Source organism: Eretmochelys imbricata, chromosome 1, assembly GCF_965152235.1.
Source record: "Eretmochelys imbricata isolate rEreImb1 chromosome 1, rEreImb1.hap1, whole genome shotgun sequence".
In the NCBI taxonomy this organism is placed as follows: domain Eukaryota; kingdom Metazoa; phylum Chordata; order Testudines; family Cheloniidae; genus Eretmochelys; species Eretmochelys imbricata.
This window is the reverse complement of record NC_135572.1, coordinates 211994418-212016926: the sequence shown is the minus strand read 5'-3', so window position 1 is coordinate 212016926 and position 22509 is coordinate 211994418. Positions and strand designations below refer to the sequence as shown.

The window sequence follows — 22509 nt, the reverse complement described above, 5'->3', positions numbered from 1 at the left end:
CCACAAGTACTCCTTTTCTTTTTGCGAATACAGACTAACACGGCTGTTACTCTGAAACCTGTACAAATTACAGTTATTTATATGTATTTTTTTTAATATACTGTATATGTTAGAAGCAAAACTGAAGTTGTAAAGTTGCATTCCAGGGTCTGTGTAAATGGATTTGGAGGTCACAAATAGAGATTGTTTTTTTTCCTAGAGAGTTTTCATTTTTGATACTTTCAAAGCCTTGGGTATATGCCTGTAACTCAAGATATGTCTGGGTATGTCTACACTTCAAACTTGTTATAATTCTCAGCTCAAGGAGACACTCGCACTAGCTCTGATTGATCTAGTTCACTAAAAATAAAGTGTGGCCACGGAGATGCCCTGAGTCTCATGGTCCCACGGTCTCCAACAGGATTGAAGTGTAGACATACCCTCAGTGACAGAAAAAGGATTCCTAAGAATTTCTTTCATTAGTTTACACCCTTTTACATCACAGAAGCAACCCAAAAAAAAAGCATGGGCATATGAGCCGGCATGGTTTGAACATACTTTCAATCAACATAATTGAAAGTATCATAAAATTCAGTGAAGACAAATTTATAATGTATAAGACTATAATAATGTTACTAATCGTTTTTGCATCAATATTGATTCAAAACATTTTCAAGAATGTTGCTATTCGCTTCACGAAAAGAGCAATGGTATCACGGGCAGAGAGATCTTACAGTGAGATCTGCAGGACCACTGTATGGTCTTCCATCCCCATTCTCTCCTTTACAGATGCAGAGTCTAGCAGAAGGTGTTATGGAATGTGGTGCCCTAGTAACCCTTAAGTTCTTTTTTATTTCTGCATGGTTAAATTGAATCCTTCCTCCATCCCAATAGATGATTTTATTGCTTTCCGCTATCCACTATGAAGGCTAACAGATGTGGCGAGGATGGAGAATGAAAAATATCAGTCTTTCTTTGTGAATTTTCTTTCTAGAATCTTTTGTCAAGCTCCCTTTTATGACTGCGTTTGTCCAGAGTTTTTCTGATTATTGCTCACATGTTAAGTACTTTTGAAAGGGAATTGTGTGTTCCTAGAGGAAATATTTAAATTTCTTGTCAAGGCCATGCTGCAAATGGTTTCAGTTGAATAGGACTTATAAAATCATAGAATATCAGGGTTGGAAGGGACCTCAGGAGGTCATCTAGTCCAACCCCCTGCTCAAAAGGAGGACCCATCCCCAATTAAATCATCACAGCCAGGGCTTTGTCAAGCCTGACCTTAAAAACTTCTAAGGAAGGAGATTCCACCACCTCCCTAGGCAACGCATTCCAGTGTTTCACGACCCTCCTAGTGAAAAAGTTTTCCTAATATCCAACCTAAACCTCCCCCACTGCAACTTGAGACCATTACTCCTTGTCCTGTCCTCTTCCACCACTGAGAATAGTCTAGAACCATCCTCTCTGGAACCACCTCTCAGGTAGTTGAAAGCAGCTATCAAATCCCCCCTCATTCTTCTCTTCTGCAGACTAAACAATCCCAGTTCCCTCAGCCTCTCCTCATAAGTCATGTGTTCCAGACCCCTAATCATTTTTGTTGCCCTTCGCTGGACTCTCTCCAATTTATCCACATCCTTCTTGTAGTGTGGGGCCCAAAACTGGACACAGTACTCCAGATGAGGCCTCACCAATGTCGAGTAGAGGGGGACGATCACGTCCCTCGATCTGCTTGCTATGCCCCTACTTATACATCCCCAAATGCCATTGGCCTTCTTGGCAACAAGGGCACACTGCTGACTCATATCCAGCTTCTCGTCCACTGTCACCCCTAGGTCCTTTTCCGCAGAACTGCTGCCTATCCATTCGGTCCCTAGTCTGTAGCTGTGCATTGGGTTCTTCCGTCCTAAGTGCAGGACCCTGCACTTATCCTTATTGAACCTCATCAGATTTCTTTTGGCCCAATCCTCCCATTTGTCTAGGTCCCTCTGTATCCTATCCCTGCCCTCCAGCGTATCTAGCACTCCTCCCAGTTTAGTATCATCCGCAAATTTGCTGAGAGTGCAATCCACACCATCCTCCAGATCATTTAAGAAGATATTGAACAAAACTGGCCCCAGGACCCACCCCTGGGGCACTCCACTTGACACCGGCTGCCAACTAGACATGGAGCCATTGATCACTACCCGTTGAGCCCGACAATCTAGCCAACTTTCTACCCACGTTATAGTGCATTCATCCAGCCCGTACTTCTTTAACTTGCTGACAAGAATACTGTGGGAGACAGTGTCAAAAGCTTTGCTAAAGTCAAGATACAATACATCCACTGCTTTCCCTTCATCCACAGAACCAGTAATCTCATCATAGAAGGCGATTAGATTAGACAGGCATGACCTTCCCTTGGTGAATCCATGCTGACTGTTCCTGATCACTTTCCTCTCATGTAAGTGCTTCAGGATTGATTCTTTGAGGACCTGCTCCATGATTTTTCCGGGGACTGAGGTGAGGCTGACTGGCCTGTAGTTCCCAGGATCCTCCTTCTTCCCTTTTTTAAAGATTGGCACTACATTAGCCTTTTTCCAGTCATCCGGGACTTCCCCCGTTCGCCACGAGTTTTCAAAGATAAACTTTATAACTTTATAACATGTATGCGGTTAGTATTTTTCTTCTGTGAAAATTCTCCTTTTAGAGTGTTCTTCCTGAGGGACACTCCTAAGCCCATGCTCAGAGTCAAAGATCTGGTCTGCCTCCAGCTGTTGTAGAGATGGGGAACATCCCCACTGGGAAGACTCTCTGACATGAAGGATTCCAGACAGAAAAGTCAGAGCTAAGGCTGAGTTTTTCCATCCCTCAGCAATCCACTGGATTTGGGTGTGCTTAGTTTAAAAAAAAAAAAAAAAAAAAGTTGAGTAGAATTCCAGGTTTAGTTTGTAGGGTTAGGTGGAAATAGTCTCTGAATATGTGTATGGAATGAAGCAAGGGCTCCTGCCTCAATGATTGCTCATGCTGTGTTGGATTCCTAGAAAATTCCAAGCAAAAAATAATAAAAAAAAGTGCTGTGCTTCCACTGTGAAGCATCTTGAAGTGGAAAATGCTGGAGTTATGGTGTAACAATTCTGCTCCCTTTTTGAATATGTATTATGATAGCCTTTACATGGTTTCTTACCATTGTTACTCCAGGACCATGGATTGCCTCATTCAGTGCACAGGTTGGATGGTAAATGAAGCAGTGTTCCACCCGACCCGTGACTCATTTGCTACAGGGAATGGCTGGTGAAAAGTGAGTGAGATATGATGCCTCATATTAAACAAATGGTAAAAATAAATAGAGAGGTCTGAAGAAGAGCTCGAAAGCTTGTCTTTCACGAACAGAAGTTGGTCCAATAAAACATATTGCCTCACAAACCTTGTCTCTCCAACACAAGGACCAACACAGGTAAAAAATAAATATTGAACATTCACTGAGTACCATGCATCCAGTGCACTGAATATAGCTTTTTTCTTCTTTTTTTAATGCAGTATTAAATGTGTTGGGATCCCCTGTACGTAGATCTCTGAAAAGGAATTAGGTTTGTCTGAGATTATTTGCCTTTCACAATTCCATGCGTACTTACATTTTTAGATAGTAGTTTTGCAAATGAATCCTAAGTTGCTGCTCTCGTTTAAAAATCTATACATAAGTATTTCAGTGACATGTCCTAATGCTTGAGGTTAAACCAGTTTCCAGCTGGTTTCATTTGTCAATTAATGCAAAAGGCTTTTTTCCCCAGGGAAAATTACCTGAACTTTGAATTATTTACAAAATATATGGGTAACCAATGTCAGTTTGATGTGTTAAACAGTTGACCATCATAATGGATAAGTATTGCTTTGCCTTTCAATCATGAGAGAATCTATTGATATATATACATTCCTTTTGTGTGGGTTTTTCGTCTAGCGATACATTTTCTCTATGCTCTGTTGTCTCACCCTATGGCAATTGTGTGATATAAAGATATATTATTCTTTCTCCTGTATTTTTTTGGTATAATGACTTTACAGTTGAATGGCTTGCCACCTGGAACAATAATGTAAAATACAACACTCCATTGCTAATAAGGCCTGATTCAGTAATATACATCAGGTACCATAGTTATTTCAGTTGCATTGGTTTTGAAAAGCTGGTAGAATGAGCATAGATTTGAACGATAACTGGGGTTATGAATGTAAGGTTGAAGATTGCTGATTGACCCTTAAGAAGGCATCTTGCATTGTTTACTGCATTGTACTGAGCTTTGGACGTAGATGTCTCAGGGCAAGAAAGTTGTATTTCTATTTGTAGTTGACACACTTAACTTGTGTGTCATTTCCTTTTGCAGACTGTCATAGATGCCCACATTTTCCCAGCCCTCATAAATATTTTACAAACTGCTGAATTTCGGACAAGGAAAGAAGCTGCTTGGGCAATAACAAATGCAACATCTGGAGGCTCTGCTGAACAGATCAAGTAAATAGCAGTGAAAATTGCTCTGAACATTTAAATGGATGTAATGTTTATGTGAAAGGTACCATACTAAGAGCCCTGGAGCTGGAAAGCCTTTCTTGAGAACAGACAGTTGAAGTGCCCAATTTCCCTGTGCTGTCTGTTTCCAATGTATCTCACTCCTCTGGAGTGGTCAGAGGCCACTTCTGGAGTTGAATTCAGTTATGAATGGTCCACTCAATCCTTGGCCTTGGCTGAGTCTCACCCATGAGAGAACCAGTTGTGAGGCTGGTGCTTGTAACAGAAATATCTCTCCTTTCACCTAGCTCATTTCACAGAGTCCATCACAATCTGAATGTAACAACTTCCAATAAACCTGCACCAGACTCATAACTGGTGAACTGGAGAAGAATGGTTCAAAGGCCCATTTCCAACCCCCTGAGCCTGCCAATCCCTGGTACATTGTTCTTCCTGGTTTATGTACATGAACAAACCCTGCTCAAATGCAATCTCAGTTTCTACATTTTTAAAGCTGACTTGGTGGAGGCCCACATAGATGATACTTTACCCAAGTGAGTCAGTATCTTACCTAGTGTGGCAGAGCGCCGACCTTGTCCCTGTGGGTCCCGTGCTTCCAGGCGGTTTATGCTAGCTTCAGAGGCTCACTGCAACTCTCCACGTAGCTCTTCTCTCTCTGGGGCCAGGGATACAGTCTGCTGAGCCCTTTTCATCATAAGCCAGCAAGGAGGTTGGTGAGAGAACTCCTACAGTCTCTGTTGCTCCTACGGCCTCATGCTAAAACAGATTAGCCTCCTGTCCTGACAGGGGCTTGTTTTCCCCTCCTAGGAGGTGTTTCTGTAGTGGTGGGTTGGGGGAACCCGGGCCCACCCTCTACTCCGGGCTCCGGCCCCGGGACCCTAATGGTAGCAACTGTTGGCAGCCAACCTTTCACTGCCAGAGTTGCTACATTTCCCTGCGCCACTTCCCCACAGCTCTCCTGATTCTCCCTTCTTCACCCTTACCTTAGGGCTCCCTTACCAATGACTTGAGGGTGTCTTCATTAACCAGCCATTCAGCCAAACTTCCTCTCCCCTGTATCTCCTCTTCCTGACTGGAGTGAGCCCTTTTATAGTATCAGAGGGGCCTTCATTAGAGTCAGGTGGTCACATTAGCTTAATGGCCTCACCTGACTCTTTGCAGATTAATTGAGATCAGGTGTTCTCGTTAGCCTGGAGCAGCCCCTTCTCTGGTCAGTCAGGGGACAGAAAACTGTTAATCCAGTGGCCAGTATATCTGCTTTCTGCTACTCTGCTGTACCCTGGCGCACGTCTATCTGGAGTGCGCCAGGTTGCAGCCCCTATTCCGGCTCCTCACGAATATTTTGTTAAGGTCTTGGTTGCACTTTTCTCCTCACCTCCTTATCTATGCACTCCCTGTCCGTGGCCCCACTGAGTCGCGGGACCTCCTGGTCAACCTCCTCCTGGCCCTGGCTAAAGTGGCCATCTATAAAACCAGGGTGAGGAGGTTGGCCGATGGAGTCTCCCGCGACTGCGGGGCCTATTTCCGATCCTCTGTCCATTCACACCTCCGGGCAGAGTTCCTCTGGGCGGCGTCCACTGACTCCCTTGACGCCTTTGAGGAGCGGTGAGCGCTGTCCGGGGTTCTCTGCTCGGTGTCCCCGTCCGGTTCCCTTCGTTTGACCCTTTGACCGCACTCCCGTCCCTGTTGTTCATTAGTTGTCCCTGGTAATTATTTGGTTTTCCAGGTCCTGTGGATCCCCCCCTTAGGCAGCGGGGGGGGATCCTTTAGCAGTGGGCGAGCTTCGCCCGCCCACTTCCTGGATCCCAATAAAGCTACTCTGCTGTACCCAACTGGCCTGGGTCTATCACACTAGTTGTTTTGTTCTCAGTCCTCTACACTAAACACTGGACAGTACGGCCTCATAAATTACACAGGTTACCTTAATCCAAATGATTGACCATATTTGTGTATGGTGTTTTTCAGATACTTAGTAGAACTGGGATGTATCAAACCGCTTTGTGACCTCCTTACAGTAATGGACTCAAAGATTGTGCAGGTGGCACTGAATGGGCTGGAGAACATCCTGAGACTCGGAGAGCAGGAAGCCAAGCGCAGTGGCACTGGCATTAATCCCTACTGCGCTCTTATTGAAGAAGCATACGGTAAGAGCATAATCTCTGTAGAGGATAGGTGTTAGATGGCAGTAATCAGGAGCCCTTTGGTTATTCAGCAGCCTGGGAGCTGTGCTTTTGCGTACTTCATTATCATCACTTGTCGTAACCCCCTGAAAAAGAACTTTTCCTAGGTAAGTGTCCATCCATCATTGTGCTCCAACTCCTGGTTTAGCTCTGCCCACAAACAGCTTGGAGGAAGTTGTGACATAGCCATGGTACAGCCTATACTAATGAGTAGCTTGTCACTCCTGCCTTTTTACCTTGGGTGCCCATTACACCTCTTTGCTGCTGTAGCTTCCAGTCTGGACTGATCATAAACAGCATCCAGCATGTAAGTCACTCCTAGCTGTGTCTGTGTGTGAGCTGCAGCCAGCCAGCCCCACCTTGGCTCTTACCAGTCTTGGGTATAGTACAGGGTGATCCCAACTCACTCCCAATCTTAGATTTCCCCCCAGAAATATATGTCCTGTACTGTCCAGCCCACTCCTAGACAATACAAATACATTAAATCCGTTACTTCTTGAAGATAATAATATGCCAGTTTATTATTCCAAATAGTTCATCAGACACTTCAATTTAAACACGCTGGATTAGATAAAACAGTAAAATAAGTTTAACTACAAAGAGAGAGATTTGAAGTGAATACAAGTAATGAGGCATATGTCAGAAATGGTTACAAGAAAAATAAGGGTAAAACAAAACTATTACCTAACTTAACAAACGGTTAAATTCAAAGCAAGGTTTTTCTCACCACGAGCTCTCTCAGCAGTCTTACAGGCCAAACTTCATAGATCAGGACCCCTTCTTGAAAGAGAGAAGGGGGTCCCTTGGATCATTGATTCCTTCTGGTTACAGTGTCAGTCCCCCTCTTGGAAAACATTTTCAGCTGAGATTCAGAAGACTGTGTGTCTGTGTAAGGATATTCCCTGCAAGTTTTCCCCTCTGTTTGAACTCCCTTCCTGCTTGATGACTCTTGATGATTTACTGCTTAAATGCAAATTAAGCAGAACACACCTTCTTTTGTTTGCCAACCTTACTTTGGAATATGTGTTAATAACATTGTACAGGGAAATCTTATAACTTCATATACACTGTTGCCACACGTTTTATCAGGACAATATTGACCAGCAAATTATGAGTTTTCAGATGATACCTTACGAGACCTATATTATACAAAGATTATTACAAGAGTGTGTAGGGTGTGGACACAGATACATTCTGTCACAGTGGTATATGCACATTAACTTTTTACTCTGTTTGTGCCTATTATGGGTACATCTATACAGCACACTAAGTTAGATCTCAGACATAGATTTGAAGCCAAGCCCCCTTCCGTCCACCCAGAAATTAGTTTGGCTTGAGTCAATAACCCCTCTTGACTCAGTCCAGTGGACACTGCTGGGGAGGAGAGGGGGAGGTCAGAGCCTGAATCCCACTGTGATGTGGTTCAGAGCCGAAGCATTTTGCAGTGCAGACGCAGCTCAGGTCTGGGTCACCAGACTTGTATCTGGAGAGTTTGCCAACACTATCCCTGAATCACCTGGGGCTGTGCTTCCGAGCCCTTCAATTCAGAAGCAACTTCCTGGTTTAAAAACAGCTGCTCGATGTTTAACCCTTCATTTCCATGTGGACTGCTCACCTGGAAACAACAAATACAGTCAGAACTCGTGTATTTACTGTGGCCAGCAGCAAGATGAAGTCCTGCATCAAGTGAGTGGCTAGCTGGCCAGAGGAACGCAGACGGATTCTAGTTAAACTCTGACGTGAGGCAAGCAAGACATTTGACTGCCGTAGGAGCATGAAAAATAACCATGTATAAAAAATAATATACGAGCGATTGGCAGCACTGGAGATCGACTGGACGGCAGATCAATGCAGAGGGTGGATCAAGAGGCTGAGACAGACTACCAGAAAGTCAAGAATGCTAATGACAATTCTGGGACTTCTTGTCTTCCTGTCTCTTTTACAAGGAATTTGGCCATGTACTGGGAACTGCTCTGAGCCCCAGTGGTGCATGACACTGCTGAGTGACAATGGCGACCTTATAACCCCCATGTTACAGGCACCACCTGAGGAGAACAAGCTGCCAGATAAAGAGCAAGAAGTCACACTGGAGCTGAGACCGGTAACCGAAGAAGCCATGGTGCTGGAGCAGCTACAGCATATTGTGTGTCCGTACTCAGAGGACCTTTTCGGGGACAGCCCTATGGAGCAGTACCCTGCAGAACTGGGATCAGAACAAGTGCCAGAGCCTGGTAAGTTTCTGCTGCCATGTTTGTTTTTATTAGTATATGATAGGGAAGGATTTTCAGCTCATGAGTCTATTAAATTATTAATACAACCCAGGATTTCTGTGCATTTCAATCAGAATGGGACCCATGCCGTTCCACTTAGGGTCCACTCCCCCACCTTCTCCACTGCCACATTGGAGTCAAAATGGACACAGCAAAAGGAGGAAAAATTACACAACCAGTTATGAATTTTTTACTAGTTACTCACTGATTGGTGTATGTATATGGGTTGGTGCTCCACAATTCACAGCCTCACAAACCCCTCCCATGTAATACAGCACGTCTTATAAATCGGCCGTGCACAAACTATTCCCAAATGCCTGTGAATTGATTCCCAGAAAACTGGGCTGTTATGAGTCCAGCCAAAACTGTGGTGTGTGTTTGGTCCATTGCGGGCTTTAACGCATGAGTCTAAACTACAGCAGAGCCGTGTCAGATTTAGGATTCCCAATGAATGGCAGTGAGTTGGGTGTTTGCATGGATACAGGGTGCTAACAAGGAGGCTGTACCGCATCTTCATGCAAATTCAGTGTCTTGTTGATTTTTATCACTAATTTTCACCATTTCTGGCTGGTGATGAAAGTAGACTTCTCACGGAATAGGAACTCCAGACAGTCTGTTGCATTCCAGGACAGGGCATACTTATTAGGTCCCACTTTATAAGTTATGAGCCCCCTCTCCTGCCCCTCCATTCTGCAATGTGGTATTCATAGAATCATAGAATCTCAGAGTTGGAAGGGACCTCAGGAGGTCATCTAGTCCAACCCCCTGCTCAAAGCAGGACCAGTCCCCAATGTTTGCCCCAGATTCCTAAATGGCCCCCTCAAGGATTGAACTCACAACCCTGGATTTAGCAGGCCAGTGCTCAAACCACTGAGCTATCCCTCCCCCCCAAGTCACTAGATGCTGAAATAGTTCCTTAGTACAGATGGCTATCGTGACCTCCAGAGCTTGCCCTGCCTGACAGGATTGAACAATCATTGCTTATAACTAGAGCACTCATAAGTTGTCTCTCGCCCCACACCCCAACTTTCCCTCATAGACTCCACCGTCCTCCTGCAAAAAAAGGGGGATAGAGAAGTAATTAGAATTGAGTTTTGTATGTGTGTCTTAACATGATGTCTTCTGGTTTTCATTGCTGTTCCAAAGGATTTCTGAAGTGGACAGCATTTTGTGTAAATAGGGTAGAATACAGCCCATTGATTTAAAAGTATGCATCTTTTGACCATGAATGAAAGTAGTAGTTGTTCCTTTAATAAACTGTGAACTGTATTTTTTTTTTTACCATGCTCAGAAAATAATGTTCTGTCTTTCTCCTTTCACTGCCACAGAGATAACACATGGCACCAGGAGCCTGGTTCTGCAGACCATCCATAGCAGGGGAAGAGAAAAAGAGCCCAAGATGAGCGGATCGGAGACCTGCTCAATAAAAATGAATTAGCAGATTCAGGTCCAGGAGACCCAGCTCGACTACCAAAAAGATAAAGATGCTTGCAGGGTGGAAAGACAGAGAGAGAGGCTGCACAGTGCAAGGAAAGCGTAGCAGACAGATTCATGAAGCATGATGGCCTGTTGAGGAAGGAAGATAGCGCGCAGCAGAATTAGCTGTTCAAGTACTTACTGCAGCTGATGGCTACCAGACTGCAGGCTCCAGTACCAACCAGTGTCTTCTGCTCCAGACCCACAGCCTGAGTCCCCTTACCACTATCGATCCCTCCAGAGCACCCATCCTTTAGACAATTCAGGGGGTGCCTGGAGCATGTCACAGGCAAGCCACTGGCACATGGAACAGACATATGCACCCTGTGCACTCATCCTCTCCTGTCCAGGTGCAGCTTGTACATCCAAAATGTGCCAGAAAGGCCAACATGGACCTTTTGAGTGGGTTTTTTGGGGTCAAAGTTAGGTTATACTATTGTGCTGAACACCATAATGGCAGCTGGTCTGCATTACTGATTGTCGCAACATTTAAATAAACTGTGTGAAATAAAATGTTGGATTGTGTAGAGCACAGCAAGCCACAATAACACAGACTGTACTAGTGACATTGGCGCCCAGATTATTTTGAAGGCAGCACCAATAGGATGTAAATCTGCCAAATGCACATTCTACCACCATCCTACGGCAACTGACTGTGCATTTGAACCTTTTTTTGCCAGATCCTCTGAAATTAGGGCGGGTTTTACACGGTACGGCAACAAAGGGTAAGCAAGGTTCCCTAGAATAATCATGGGGACAGTAATTTTATTTATAACAATAAGAAAAGGAGTACTTGTGGCACCTTAGAGACTAACCAATTTATTTGAGCATAAGCTTTCGTGAGCTACAGCTCACTTCATCGGATGCATGCAGTGGAAATGCTCAGATAAATTGGTTAGTCTCTAAGGTGCCACAAGTCCTCCTCTTCTTTTTGCGAATACAGACTAACACGGCTGCTACTCTGAAACCTGTCATTTATAACAATGTATTTGGTGGGAGTAATGCCCTATTTTCTCAATTAAGGTAAAGTCCTGATCTCTGGAACACCCTGGCATCATGCACCCTGCTAGTGCATCCCATGTTAATGTCCATGAATCTGCCCCTGTGGTCAACCTGCATAATGGTGGAGTAGTGTTCCTTGCAGTGGGCAAACTATAGGCACATAGAATATCATGGTTGGAAGGGACCTCAGGAGGTCATCTAGTCCAACCCCCTGCTCAAAGCAGGACCAATCCCCAGTTTTTGCCCCAGATTCCTAAATGGCCCCCTCAAGGATTGAGCTCACAACCCTGGGTTTAGCAGGCCAGTGCTCAAACCACTGAGCTATCCCTCCCCGACCTCATCAGGGCCCCAGCAGTTTGAAAACCCCATTCTCTGAAAACCAGCAATTATTTCAGGAATGTTTCTTATACCCACCACCCTTGGGTAAGTCACACTCCTGATGGACTCTCAACAATCCCCAGAGTTGATTTGCCAACTGCAAACTGGTTAGCTATGGACCTGGAGCAGTCTGGGGTAGCCAGCTTCCAGATGGCTATAGTGACCTGCTTCTGGTGTAGCATGGCTGTCCGTATGTGGGTGTCCTCGTGCTGGAGGGCAGGGACAAGCTGATCACAAACCTCTAGGAATGTCCATTTCTTCATGCGAAAGTTCTGGACCCACTGCTGGTCATCCCCGTCCATATGACAATGTGACCCCCCCAGTCTGTGCTGGTGGCTCTGCTCCAGAAGTGCCAGTCTACGCAGAGGGAATCTGCACGTAAGGCAACAGCAGACATGAGCAGCATCAGCTGGTTTGAAACTGGCATGTCAGTATCCTCCTCCGAGAGGTGCCTCCCACAGTTCAAAAACTGCCACTGAAATGTCCATCAGCATCTTGCAGACGCTTTGCCTGTGTCCCGAAATAGGACTGAGAGCATGAGATAGAGAAGTTCTTCCACCTGGGTGGGATCCATGATGGCTCCTGGCTGCAAGAAGAGTGCAGACACAAAATGGCTTTCTGGATGCGTTCCTCAGCTAAAACTACCCAAAACATTCCCAGCCATCTCCCGCAGGATGGGCAGACAAGTTCTTTCACAACCCCTTATAGAGAAAACCACAGAACAGCGTAGGCTGATGAGGGCACAGGAACTTGGGGATATGGTAGTATATGCCGACAGAACCTGAAGTTTTGAGTCAGGTCATGTAGTGCAGTATGGATGCTCCAGCACAGTTGTGAGGCCCGAATGTGAACGCTCAAGCACGGGCTTGGAAACACGAGCCCACAAGTCTGGGTCCCACAGATCTGGGCTTCATGCCCTTTGTAGACATACCCTATGAGTTTTCTTGGTGGCACTCAACAGCAATATTTTTCCTTCATAAGCAGATGCAGTTCAGGATCTCTGCTCCCTTTATTTAATCCTACAGTTACAGGGCCTCTTTCATTTGTTCTAACCTCCTCCTTCTCCCACTTCTGGTCTGTGGAATCCAGGCAGGGAACAACTCCCTGTCTTGCTTGTAGCATAGCTTATGATCTGCTGCTCTTGTTGGGGGTTCCTGGCGGGTGCTGATACCACTCGATCCTGGGGCTGTAATAACAGCTCCGTAGATTCAGTGTGGCTTAGTCTCTGCCACCCTTCAGCTGTCTTCCTTATTGGGGCATCCTGGTACCTTCTAGCTCAGGTCCAGCCATCTCTTGTCTACAGCTGATTCCTCACCCCCTGGGCCAAGGTGAGAGATATTCTGGGTTCTGACTATCTCCTACAGTTGTGGGAGGGCAGGGATGGGGGAGGGCTTGTAAATTATCTGGCCTTTAATACCAGCTCTTTGCTTCTGGGTCCTTCCATACACCCTCCTTTTCTACAAAAACAATGAGGAGTCCGGTCTGTACACCCTCATTTTCCATGTGCCCTCATTCAGGCAGTGCCAGATATTCTAGTTTTCTTCCTATTCCCTCAGGCTCACAGGCACAGTGGGGTACTACCATGTGCCTGCTAACCTCACTGTCAGATTTAAGGGGTTTACGTACTTCAATGAGGTCCTTAATTCCAAGCCTTTTTCATCAGTTGCATGAAGTCAAGGTCCCTCTTCCATCCAGCCTTCTGCTCTGACTTGGTGCATTCTACAGTGTCTGCCTTGAATCTCCTTCCCCTTTAGATTCCTTTGTACTCCCTAACAGGACGTCTAAAACATCCTCCACAACATTGAAATGCCAGCACTCCAAAGAGGCAAAGGCGTTGTCCTCAGGATGGAGAACTCACCCCACTCCTCTGAGTCTGATACTAGTGAGGAGTAGGCTTTGATCCTAATGACCTGAGGGGGCTGATGGACAGGGTGCAAAGCACCGTAGATAGCTTGGAGGATGCATGAAACGCTACTGTGCCTCCTGGAAAAGGGCCCTCTCTTTCTGTCTGGAACACAGTCACTTCCTGTATGTGATTATTTTTTTATTATTTTTTTTTTAGCTTATTCTCTTTTCTGAGGCTCTTTGAAAATAATATGGGCACACTCACAATAGCTGTCAGTGAGGGAAAAAGGATCCATATTTTCCAGTATTTAGCCAATATTTAGTATTCCTGGAAGCCTTCCAGGTGACATAAATGAGTAGTTTTGGTGCCTCAAGTTCCAGACAGTATGTTGGGAGAAATGTTCCCTGACCTTTTACTCTACTGGGCAATCCATTTCCTTACCAGCCAGGGCTTAGTACTATTTCCATCCGACAAGTTTGGAGTTGCCTCCATTGGGTTTCTGGACTGTCAAAATTGGGTTCAGAGAATTTGGACCATTCTAATTGAACCAGATTGATCACAGATGGTTCAGTATATTCACATTAATTGTGTTAATCCAACGTTAAGGGCATCTGCAGGTTTGTTTTGTCTCCACATTAGTACTGTTCTAATTGGTTTCCAGTGCAGTGCCTGTCTTTTAGTTCCTGGCAAGTCTCTGAGAAGCTGACTACCGTCTGTGTATTGCTGGCATTTTAGTTCATGCTGTTTCCCTGCCTCTTAGCATTAAATGCTGAATCCCATAGGTGAGCAATTTGAAGCTGAAGGAGTTTATGCCCATCAGGACAGTCTGGATGAAGCCCAAGAGAAACAGTTGAACACATCACAGTACAGTCCCACTAATCCCTGCCATATTTGTGAGACTGAACAGCAGGATTCCATAGCCAACGATATTAAATGTTATGAAGAGGTCCAGCCATATGAATTCGCATATCTGGCCCTTATCCTCTTCAATCTGCCATCACCAGTATCTTTTTCTGCCTGAGGCCTAACTGGTAATGGTCCAGGATACTAATAGCATGTAAGTGAAGTTGGAGGCAATCTTTGCTGAGCTTCTCAGCTTGCTTATTAGTAGTGCTTAAGTACTATGGTGATGGACTCTATAAAATGCTAAGATAAATGATACAGGGATATTAAATACTGAATGATAGCTGAAGAGCTCAGTTGTGTTGAGCAATAATTTTTTAAACAATAGCTGGATTGTGGTCTGCTTAGGGAAAGGCTGTATTAAGAGAGGGAAGGTATCATCTTCTAGAATTGTAGAAATATAGGGCTGAAAGGGAACTTGACAAATCATCAAGTCCAGCCCCCTGCACTGAGAGAGGACCAAGTAAACCTAGACCATCCCTGACAGATTATTATCTAACCTGTACTTAAAAACCTCCAGTGATGGGGATTCCACAGCCTGTTCCAGAGCTTAACTACCCTTATAGTTGGAAAGTATTTCCTAATATCTAACCTAAATCTCCCTTGCTGCAGATTAACGCCATTGCTGCTTCTCCTACCTTCAGTGGACATAGAGAATAGCTGATTCCCATCCTCTCTTTAACAGGCCTCAACGTATCTGAAGACTGTTATCAGGTCCCCACTCAGTCTTCTTTTATCAACTAAGCGTGCCCAGGTTTCTTAGCCTTTCTCCAGAGGCCAAGTTTTCTAACCCTTTTATCATTTTGTTGCTCTCCAATTTATCCACATTTCTCTTAAAGTTTGGTACCCAAAACTGGACACAGTTGGAGTCTCCTCTCCTACTCAACGTATGAGAGTCATTTTGTTTCAGTGTATCTTTTGTATGAATGTAAACCAATGAGGGCTCCGCAGATGTATCCGCTCATCAGGCAGAGATGGCCACACAGGTGTGCCACATTCTGCTTTCTTTGCTCACGCTTCTCTTTGGCTTTTTCTGTTCTGCTATTCTTGATGGCTTTGACTGCAGACCAACAGCTGTACCCACCATCCTGATCTGGCAGCAGCTTCTCATGTGTTTGGATTAACTTGAGCACCTTTTAGATGAACTTTGAGAGTGTCCTTATATTGTTTTTACATTGGCCTTCCAGTATACGAGAAGCTGGATATGAGTCAACAGTGTGCCCTTGTTGCCAAAAAGCTAACAGCATTTTGGGCTGTATAAGTAGGAGCATTGCCAGCAGATCAAGGGACGTGATCATTTCCCTCTATTGGGCATTGGTGAGGCCTCATTTGTAGTACTGTGTCCAGTTTTGGGGCCCACACTACAAAGAGGATGTGGCAAAATTGCGAAGAGTCCAGCAGAGGGCACCAAAAATTATTGGGGGCTGGAGCACGTGATCTATGAGGCGAGGCTGAGGGAACTGGGATTATTTAGTCTGCAGAAGAGAAGAATGAGGGGGGATTTGATAACTGCGTTCATCCACCTGAAAGGGGGTTCCAAAGAGGATGGATGTAGACTGTTCTCAGTGGTGGCAGATGAGAGAACAAGGAGTAATGGTCTCAAGTTGCAGTGGGGGAGATTTAGGTTGGATATTAGGAAAAACTTTTTCACTAGGAGGGTGGTGAAACACTGGAATGCGTTACCTAGGGAGATGGTGGAATCTCCTTCCTTTGAGGTTTTTAAGATCAGGCTTGACAAAGCCCTGTCTGGGATGATTTAGTTGGGGATTGGTCCTGCTTTGCGCAGGGGGTTGGACTAGATGACCTCCTGAGATTTTTTCTAACCCTGATATTCTATGATTCTGTAAGTGCTCCCTTTTTCAGCTGTCCATAAAACATGGCTTTGGGGATCACATATCATCCATACGTACAAGGTGACCAGCCTAGTGAAGCTACTCCTCTATGATTAGTTACTCAACACTAATCATGCAGTAGTGGTCCAGGACTTTGATGTTTGGTATCCTGTTCTGCCCGCTTGATGTTACAGATAAGATGCAGAAGCGCTTCTGAAAATGCTGTAGTGGCTTCCAGACTACCAGGCCTGATTTTGTCATGCCTCTGTGTGCAATGCACATTTTTAATACTGCCCTGGGGAAGAAAAGGAGTACTTGTGGCACCTTAGAGACTAACCAATTTATTTGAGCATAAGCTTTCGTGAGCTACAGCTCACTTCATTGGATGCATTCAGTGGAAAATACAGTGAGGAGATTTATATACACACAAAACATGAAAAAATGGATGTTTATCATGCACACTGTGAGGAGAGTGATCACTTAAGATGAGCTATTACAGCAGGAGAGTGGGGGGGGGGAGAAAACCCTTTGTAGTGATAATCAAGGTGGGCCATTTCCAGCAGTTAACAAGAACGTCTGAGGAACAGTGGGGAAGGAGGGGGGGAATAAACAAGGGGAAATAGTTTTACTTCATGTAATGACTCAGCCACTCCCAGTCTCTATTCAAGCCTAAGTTAATTGTATCCAATTTGCAAATTAATTCCAATTCAGCAGTCTCTCTTTGGAGTCTGTTTTTGAAGTCTTTTTGTTGAGGAATTGCCACTTTTACATCAGAAATCGAGTGACCAGTGAGAGACTGCTGAATTGGAATTAGTGGAAAAGCAGCATCACTTGCCCCATAACCTCAGCTGTGCAGAACACAATGCCATCCACAGCCTCAGAAACAACTCTGACATCATAATCAAAAAGGCTGAGAAAGGAGGTGCTGTTGTCATCATGAATAGGTCGGAATATGAACAAGAGGCTGCCCAGCAGCTCTCCAGCACCACTTTCTACAAGCCATTACCCTCTCATCCCACTGAGGATTACCAAAAGAAACTACAGCATTTGCTCAAGAAACTTCCTGAAAAAGCACAAGAACAAATCCGCACAGACACACCCCTGGAACCCCGACCTGGGGTATTCTATCTGCTACCCAAGATCCATAAACCTGGAAATCCTGGGCGCCCCATCATCTCAGGCATTGGCACCCTGACAGCAGGATTGTCTGGCTATGTAGACTCCCTCCTCAGGCCCTACACTACCAGCACTCCCAGCTATCTTCAAGACACCACTGACTTCCTGAGGAAACGACAGTCCATCGGTGATCTTCCTGAAAACACCATCCTGGCCACTGTGGATGTAGAAGCCCTCTGCACCAACATTCCACACAAAGATGGACTACAAGCCATCAGGAACAGTATCCCCGATAATGTCACGGCAAACCTGGTGGCTGAACTTTGTGACTTTGTCCTCACCCATAACTATTTCACATTTGGGGACAATGTATACCTTCAAATCAGCGGCACTGCTATGGGTACCCACATGGCCCCACAGTGTGCCAAAATTTTTATGGCTGACTTAGAACAACGCTTCCTCAGCTCTCGTCCCCTAATGCCCCTGCTCTACTTGCACTATATTGATGACATCTTCATCATCTGGACCCATGGAAAAGAAGCCCTTGAGGTATTCCACCATGATTTCAACAATTTCCATCCCACCATCAACCTCAGCCTGGACCACTCCACACAAGAGATCCACTTCCTGGACACTATGGTGCTAATAAGCGATGGTCACATAAACACCACCCTATACCGGAAACCTACTGACCGCTATTCCTACCTACATGCCTCCAGCTTTCACCCAGACCACACCACACGATCCATTGTCTACAGCCAAGCTCTACGTTACAACCGCATTTGCTCCAACCCCTCAGACAGAGACAAACACCTACAGGATCTCTATCAAGCATTCTTACAACTACAATACCCACCTGCTGAAGTGAAGAAACAGATTGACAGAGCCAGAAGAGTACCCAGAAGTCACCTACTACAGGACAGGCCCAACAAAGAAAATAACAGAACGCCACTAGCCGTCACCTTCAGCCCCCAACTAAAACCTCTCCAACGCATCATCAAGGATCTACAACCTATCCTGAAGGACGACGCATCGCTCTCACAGATCTTGGGAGACAGGCCAGTCCTTGCCTACAGACAGCCCCCCAACCTGAAGCAAATACTCACCAGGCACCACACACCACACAACAGAACCACTAACCCAGGAACCTATCCTTGCAACAAGGCCCGTTGCCAACAACGGCCACACTATCAGAGGCCTAATAACATCAGCCACACTATCAGAGGCTCATTCACCTGCACATCTACCAATGTGATATATGCCATCATGTGCCAGCAGTGCCCCTCTGCCATGTACATTGGTCAAACTGGACAGTCTCTACGTAAAAGAATAAATGGACACAAATCAGATGTCAAGAATTATAACATTCATAAACCAGTCGGAGAACACTTCAGTCTCTCTGGTCACTTGATTTCTGACCTAAAAGTGGCAATTCTTCAACAAAAAGACTTCAAAATGAATCATAGAATCTTAGAATATCAGGGTTGGAAGGGACCTCAGGAGGTCATCTAGTCTAACCCCCTGCTCAAAAGCAGGACCCATACCCAATTAAATCTTCCCAGCCAGGGCTTTATCAAGCCTGACCTTAAAAACTTCTAAGGAAGGAGATTCCACCACCTCCCTAGGCAACGCATTCCAGTGTTTCACCACCCTCCTAGTGAAAAAGTTTTTCCTAATATCCAACCTAAACCTCCCTCACTGCAAATTGAGACCATTACTCTTTGTCCTGTCCTTTTCCACCACTGAGAATAGTCTAGAACCATCCTCTCTGGAACTACCTCTCAGGTAGTTGAAAGCAGCTATCAAATCCCCCCTCATTCTTCTCTTCTGCAGACTAAACAATCCCAGTTCCCTCAGCCTCTCCTCATAAGTCATGTGTTCCAGACCCCTAATCATTTTTGTTGCCCTTCGCTGGACTCTCTCCAATTTATCCACTTCCTTCTTGTAGTGTGGGGCCCAAAACTGGACACAGTACTCCAGATGAGGCCTCACCAATGTCGAATAGAGGGGGACGATCACGTCCCTCGATCTGCTCGCTATGCCCCTACTTATACATCCCAAAATGCCATTGGCCTTCTTGGCAACAAGGGCACACTGCTGGCTCATATCCAGCTTCTCATCCACTGTCACCCCTAGGTCCTTTTCTGCAGAACTGCTGCCTAGCCATTCGGTCCCTAGTCTGTAGCTGTGCATTGGGTTCTTCCGTCCTAAGTGCAGGACCCTGCACTTGTCCTTATTGAACCTCATCAGATTTCTTTTGGCCCAAAAGAGGGGGGATTTGATAGCTGCTTTCAACTACCTGAGAGGTGGTTCCAAAGAGGATGGTTCTAGACTATTCTCAGTGGTAGAAGAGGACAGGACAAGGAGTTATGGTCTCAAGTTGCAGTGGGGGAGGTTTAGGTTGGATATTAGGAAAAACTTTTTCACTAGGAGGGTGGTGAAACACTGGAATGTGTTACCTAGGAGGGGGTAGAATCTCCTTCCTTAGAAGTTTTTAAGGTCAGGCTTGACAAAGCCCTGGCTGGGATGATATAATTGGGGATTGGTCCTGCTTTGAGCAGGGGGTTGGACTAGATGACCTCCTGAGGTCCCTTCCAACCCTGATATTCTATGATTCAAAAACAGACTCTAACGAGAGACTGCTGAATTGGAATTAATTTGCAAATTGGATACAATTAACTTAGGCTTGAATAGAGACTGGGAGTGGTTGAGTCATTACACAAAGTAAAACTATTTCCCCTTGTTTCCCCCCCACACACACACTGTTCCTCAGACGTTCTTGTTAACTGCTGGAAATGGCCCACCTTGATTATCACTACAGAGGGTTCCCCTCCCACCCCCCCACTCTCCTGCTGGTAATAGCTCATCTTAAGTGATCACTCTCCTTACAGTGTGCATGATAAACACCCATTTCTTTCATGTTCTGTGTGTATATAAATCTCCTCACTGTATTTTCCACTGAATGCATCCGATGAAGTGAGCTGTAGCTCACGAAAGCTTATGCTCAAATAAATTGGTTAGTCTCTAAGGTGCCAAAAGTACTCCTTTTCTTTTTGCCCTGGGGAACTGTTCCTCTGCTTAGCTGCTTTCCCAACTTGCCCAGTTCCTGGGGAAGAGCAGCTAATCAGATCTACTGCACAAAACAGCCAGAGTTTTCCTCTGGAACCAATACCATTCTCACAGGAGAGGAGGAGGGAGCAGAAAGAGCCCAGCAGTTCTGCTCCCTTCTCCCCACTCTCCTCCTGTGAATGATGGGACAGCTCCTCTGTTCCTCTACTGGCCTTGGAAGTGGGAGAAAGGGATCACCACTGCAGTCCTTCCATGCCTGGGAGAGGGAAATGAAGTACCCAGGAGCTGCAGGAGGAGCAGAGGTGGGGCTGTTTGGGGCAGAACTGATGAGTGCGGGAATGGAGGGAGCAGAATTGATGTGGGGATAGCATTGATTTGGGGGTGGGTTAACATAATTAATTGCTGAGCTGGAGGACAGGCAGATGAGAAGGTGACAGACCCACACACACACTTTTTTTCAGACCACTTTAAACACTGTTTGCAGTAGTTCAGCTGCATTATACATGCAGAGTAATGGGTCCAGCACACAGAAGCACTGTGTGAACACTACTACAGCAAGCATACCCCCGACATAGTCTAATCATGAAAATGTTTCCAGGCTTTGCTATTCAGACCCTCAGAGCTTCAGTTCTTGATTTGGTTGTGCAATGGGAGACAAAGAACTTGTGTAACGGAACCTGGTCTTTTTGGTTGTCGTGGGAGAGAGAAGAACTTCTGCGATAGACCTCTTTCTGGAGGTGCGGAAGCTTGTTATCTGTAGCGGGTGGGATGGGGAGAACATATCTGTCTGCCGTGGACGGACCTTTGCTTTTTGTTTGCTTCTTTCCCATATAGGCCTGGATAAGATTGAATTCTTGCAGAGCCATGAGAACCAGGATATCTATCAGAAGGCCTTTGATCTGATTGAGCACTACTTTGGGTCAGAGGACGAGGACAGCAGTATTGCCCCACAAGTGGATCTCAGCCAGCAACAGTACATCTTCCAGCAGTGTGAGGCTCCCATGGAGGGTTTCCAGCTCTGAGGTGCCCCATCCTATCTGTTCCTCCACCCAGACAGTCCTCATGTAAAGCCTTGAGTCACCGTTGGAGTGATTTCAATGTTTTCCATAACCCCTTACTGTCCCCATCTACCTGAGTTCCCTTCCCATATTCTTCCCTGGGTGCCTCCTTGAATGCCTTTGTGAGGTGTGTTCAGTCCTGGCACAAAATGTATCAGATTGATTACTTTGCTTAATGTGCCAGCCTGGGCCATTGGCATATGGAACACTTCACAGATATTGGAGTAAACTCTCTGTCCCCTGCAACTACAGCCTCCAGTGGACATGCTTTCTAGTTACTAGGTACATTGAACACAACTGAACCTGTCCCATTATAAAACAGCTCCCAAATTGGTCTCTACAGGCCACTTTGGAGATCTGGACTCTATCATTCTTTCCTTTCAACCCAAAAAGGACTTGTGAGTAGGTCAGTCTTATCACCTCCCTAAAAGCAAGTTTTGTAACTGGCTTCTAAAATGGAGAAACTACCACACTGCCCAGTCCCTAATACAATGTGGCCTCTGTTAAAGTTGAACCCTTCCTCACTTCATGCTCCTGACTCTGGTCCTCACTAGCTTAGTGACAGATGATATGTCTCTACTCACTCATTCACCCTTTACATTATTCTATGCAGCTTAACTTGAACTGGTTTCTGTTCTGTAAATTACCATGTGATGTAAAATCTTAGTGTGCTAAACTGTCAGCATGAGGAGGACTCTGTAGTGATAGCTCTCCTTACTACTTTCAGTCTCATGAAGTAGAGCTTCCTGTTTAATGCCCCTACCAGCCAACTGATAAAATAGAAACATCCTGATCAGGGTGTGTTTCACAAGTATACTGTGATACTACTTCCCATCTTTCCATTTTCCCCTCACTACTCTCATGGCCCCAGATGAATTAGCATGGGATAAATGGTTCCTGTAGGC

At 45.4% G+C, this 22509-nt stretch overlaps 1 protein-coding gene across 1 annotated transcript in view; it reads left to right on the top strand.

Annotated features, from left to right (window-relative positions):
* LOC144268435 (importin subunit alpha-5-like) overlaps positions 1-22178 on the top strand; it is a 242138-nt gene extending 219960 nt beyond the window's left edge. The window contains exons 4-6 of the mRNA XM_077823348.1: positions 4332-4459; positions 6440-6618; positions 21381-22178. Coding sequence (XP_077679474.1) covers positions 4332-4459; positions 6440-6618; positions 21381-21568 — 495 coding nt within the window. The 3' untranslated portion in view covers positions 21569-22178. The remainder of the gene's footprint in view (positions 1-4331; positions 4460-6439; positions 6619-21380) is intronic.
* Positions 22179-22509: the final 331 nt, after the last annotated feature.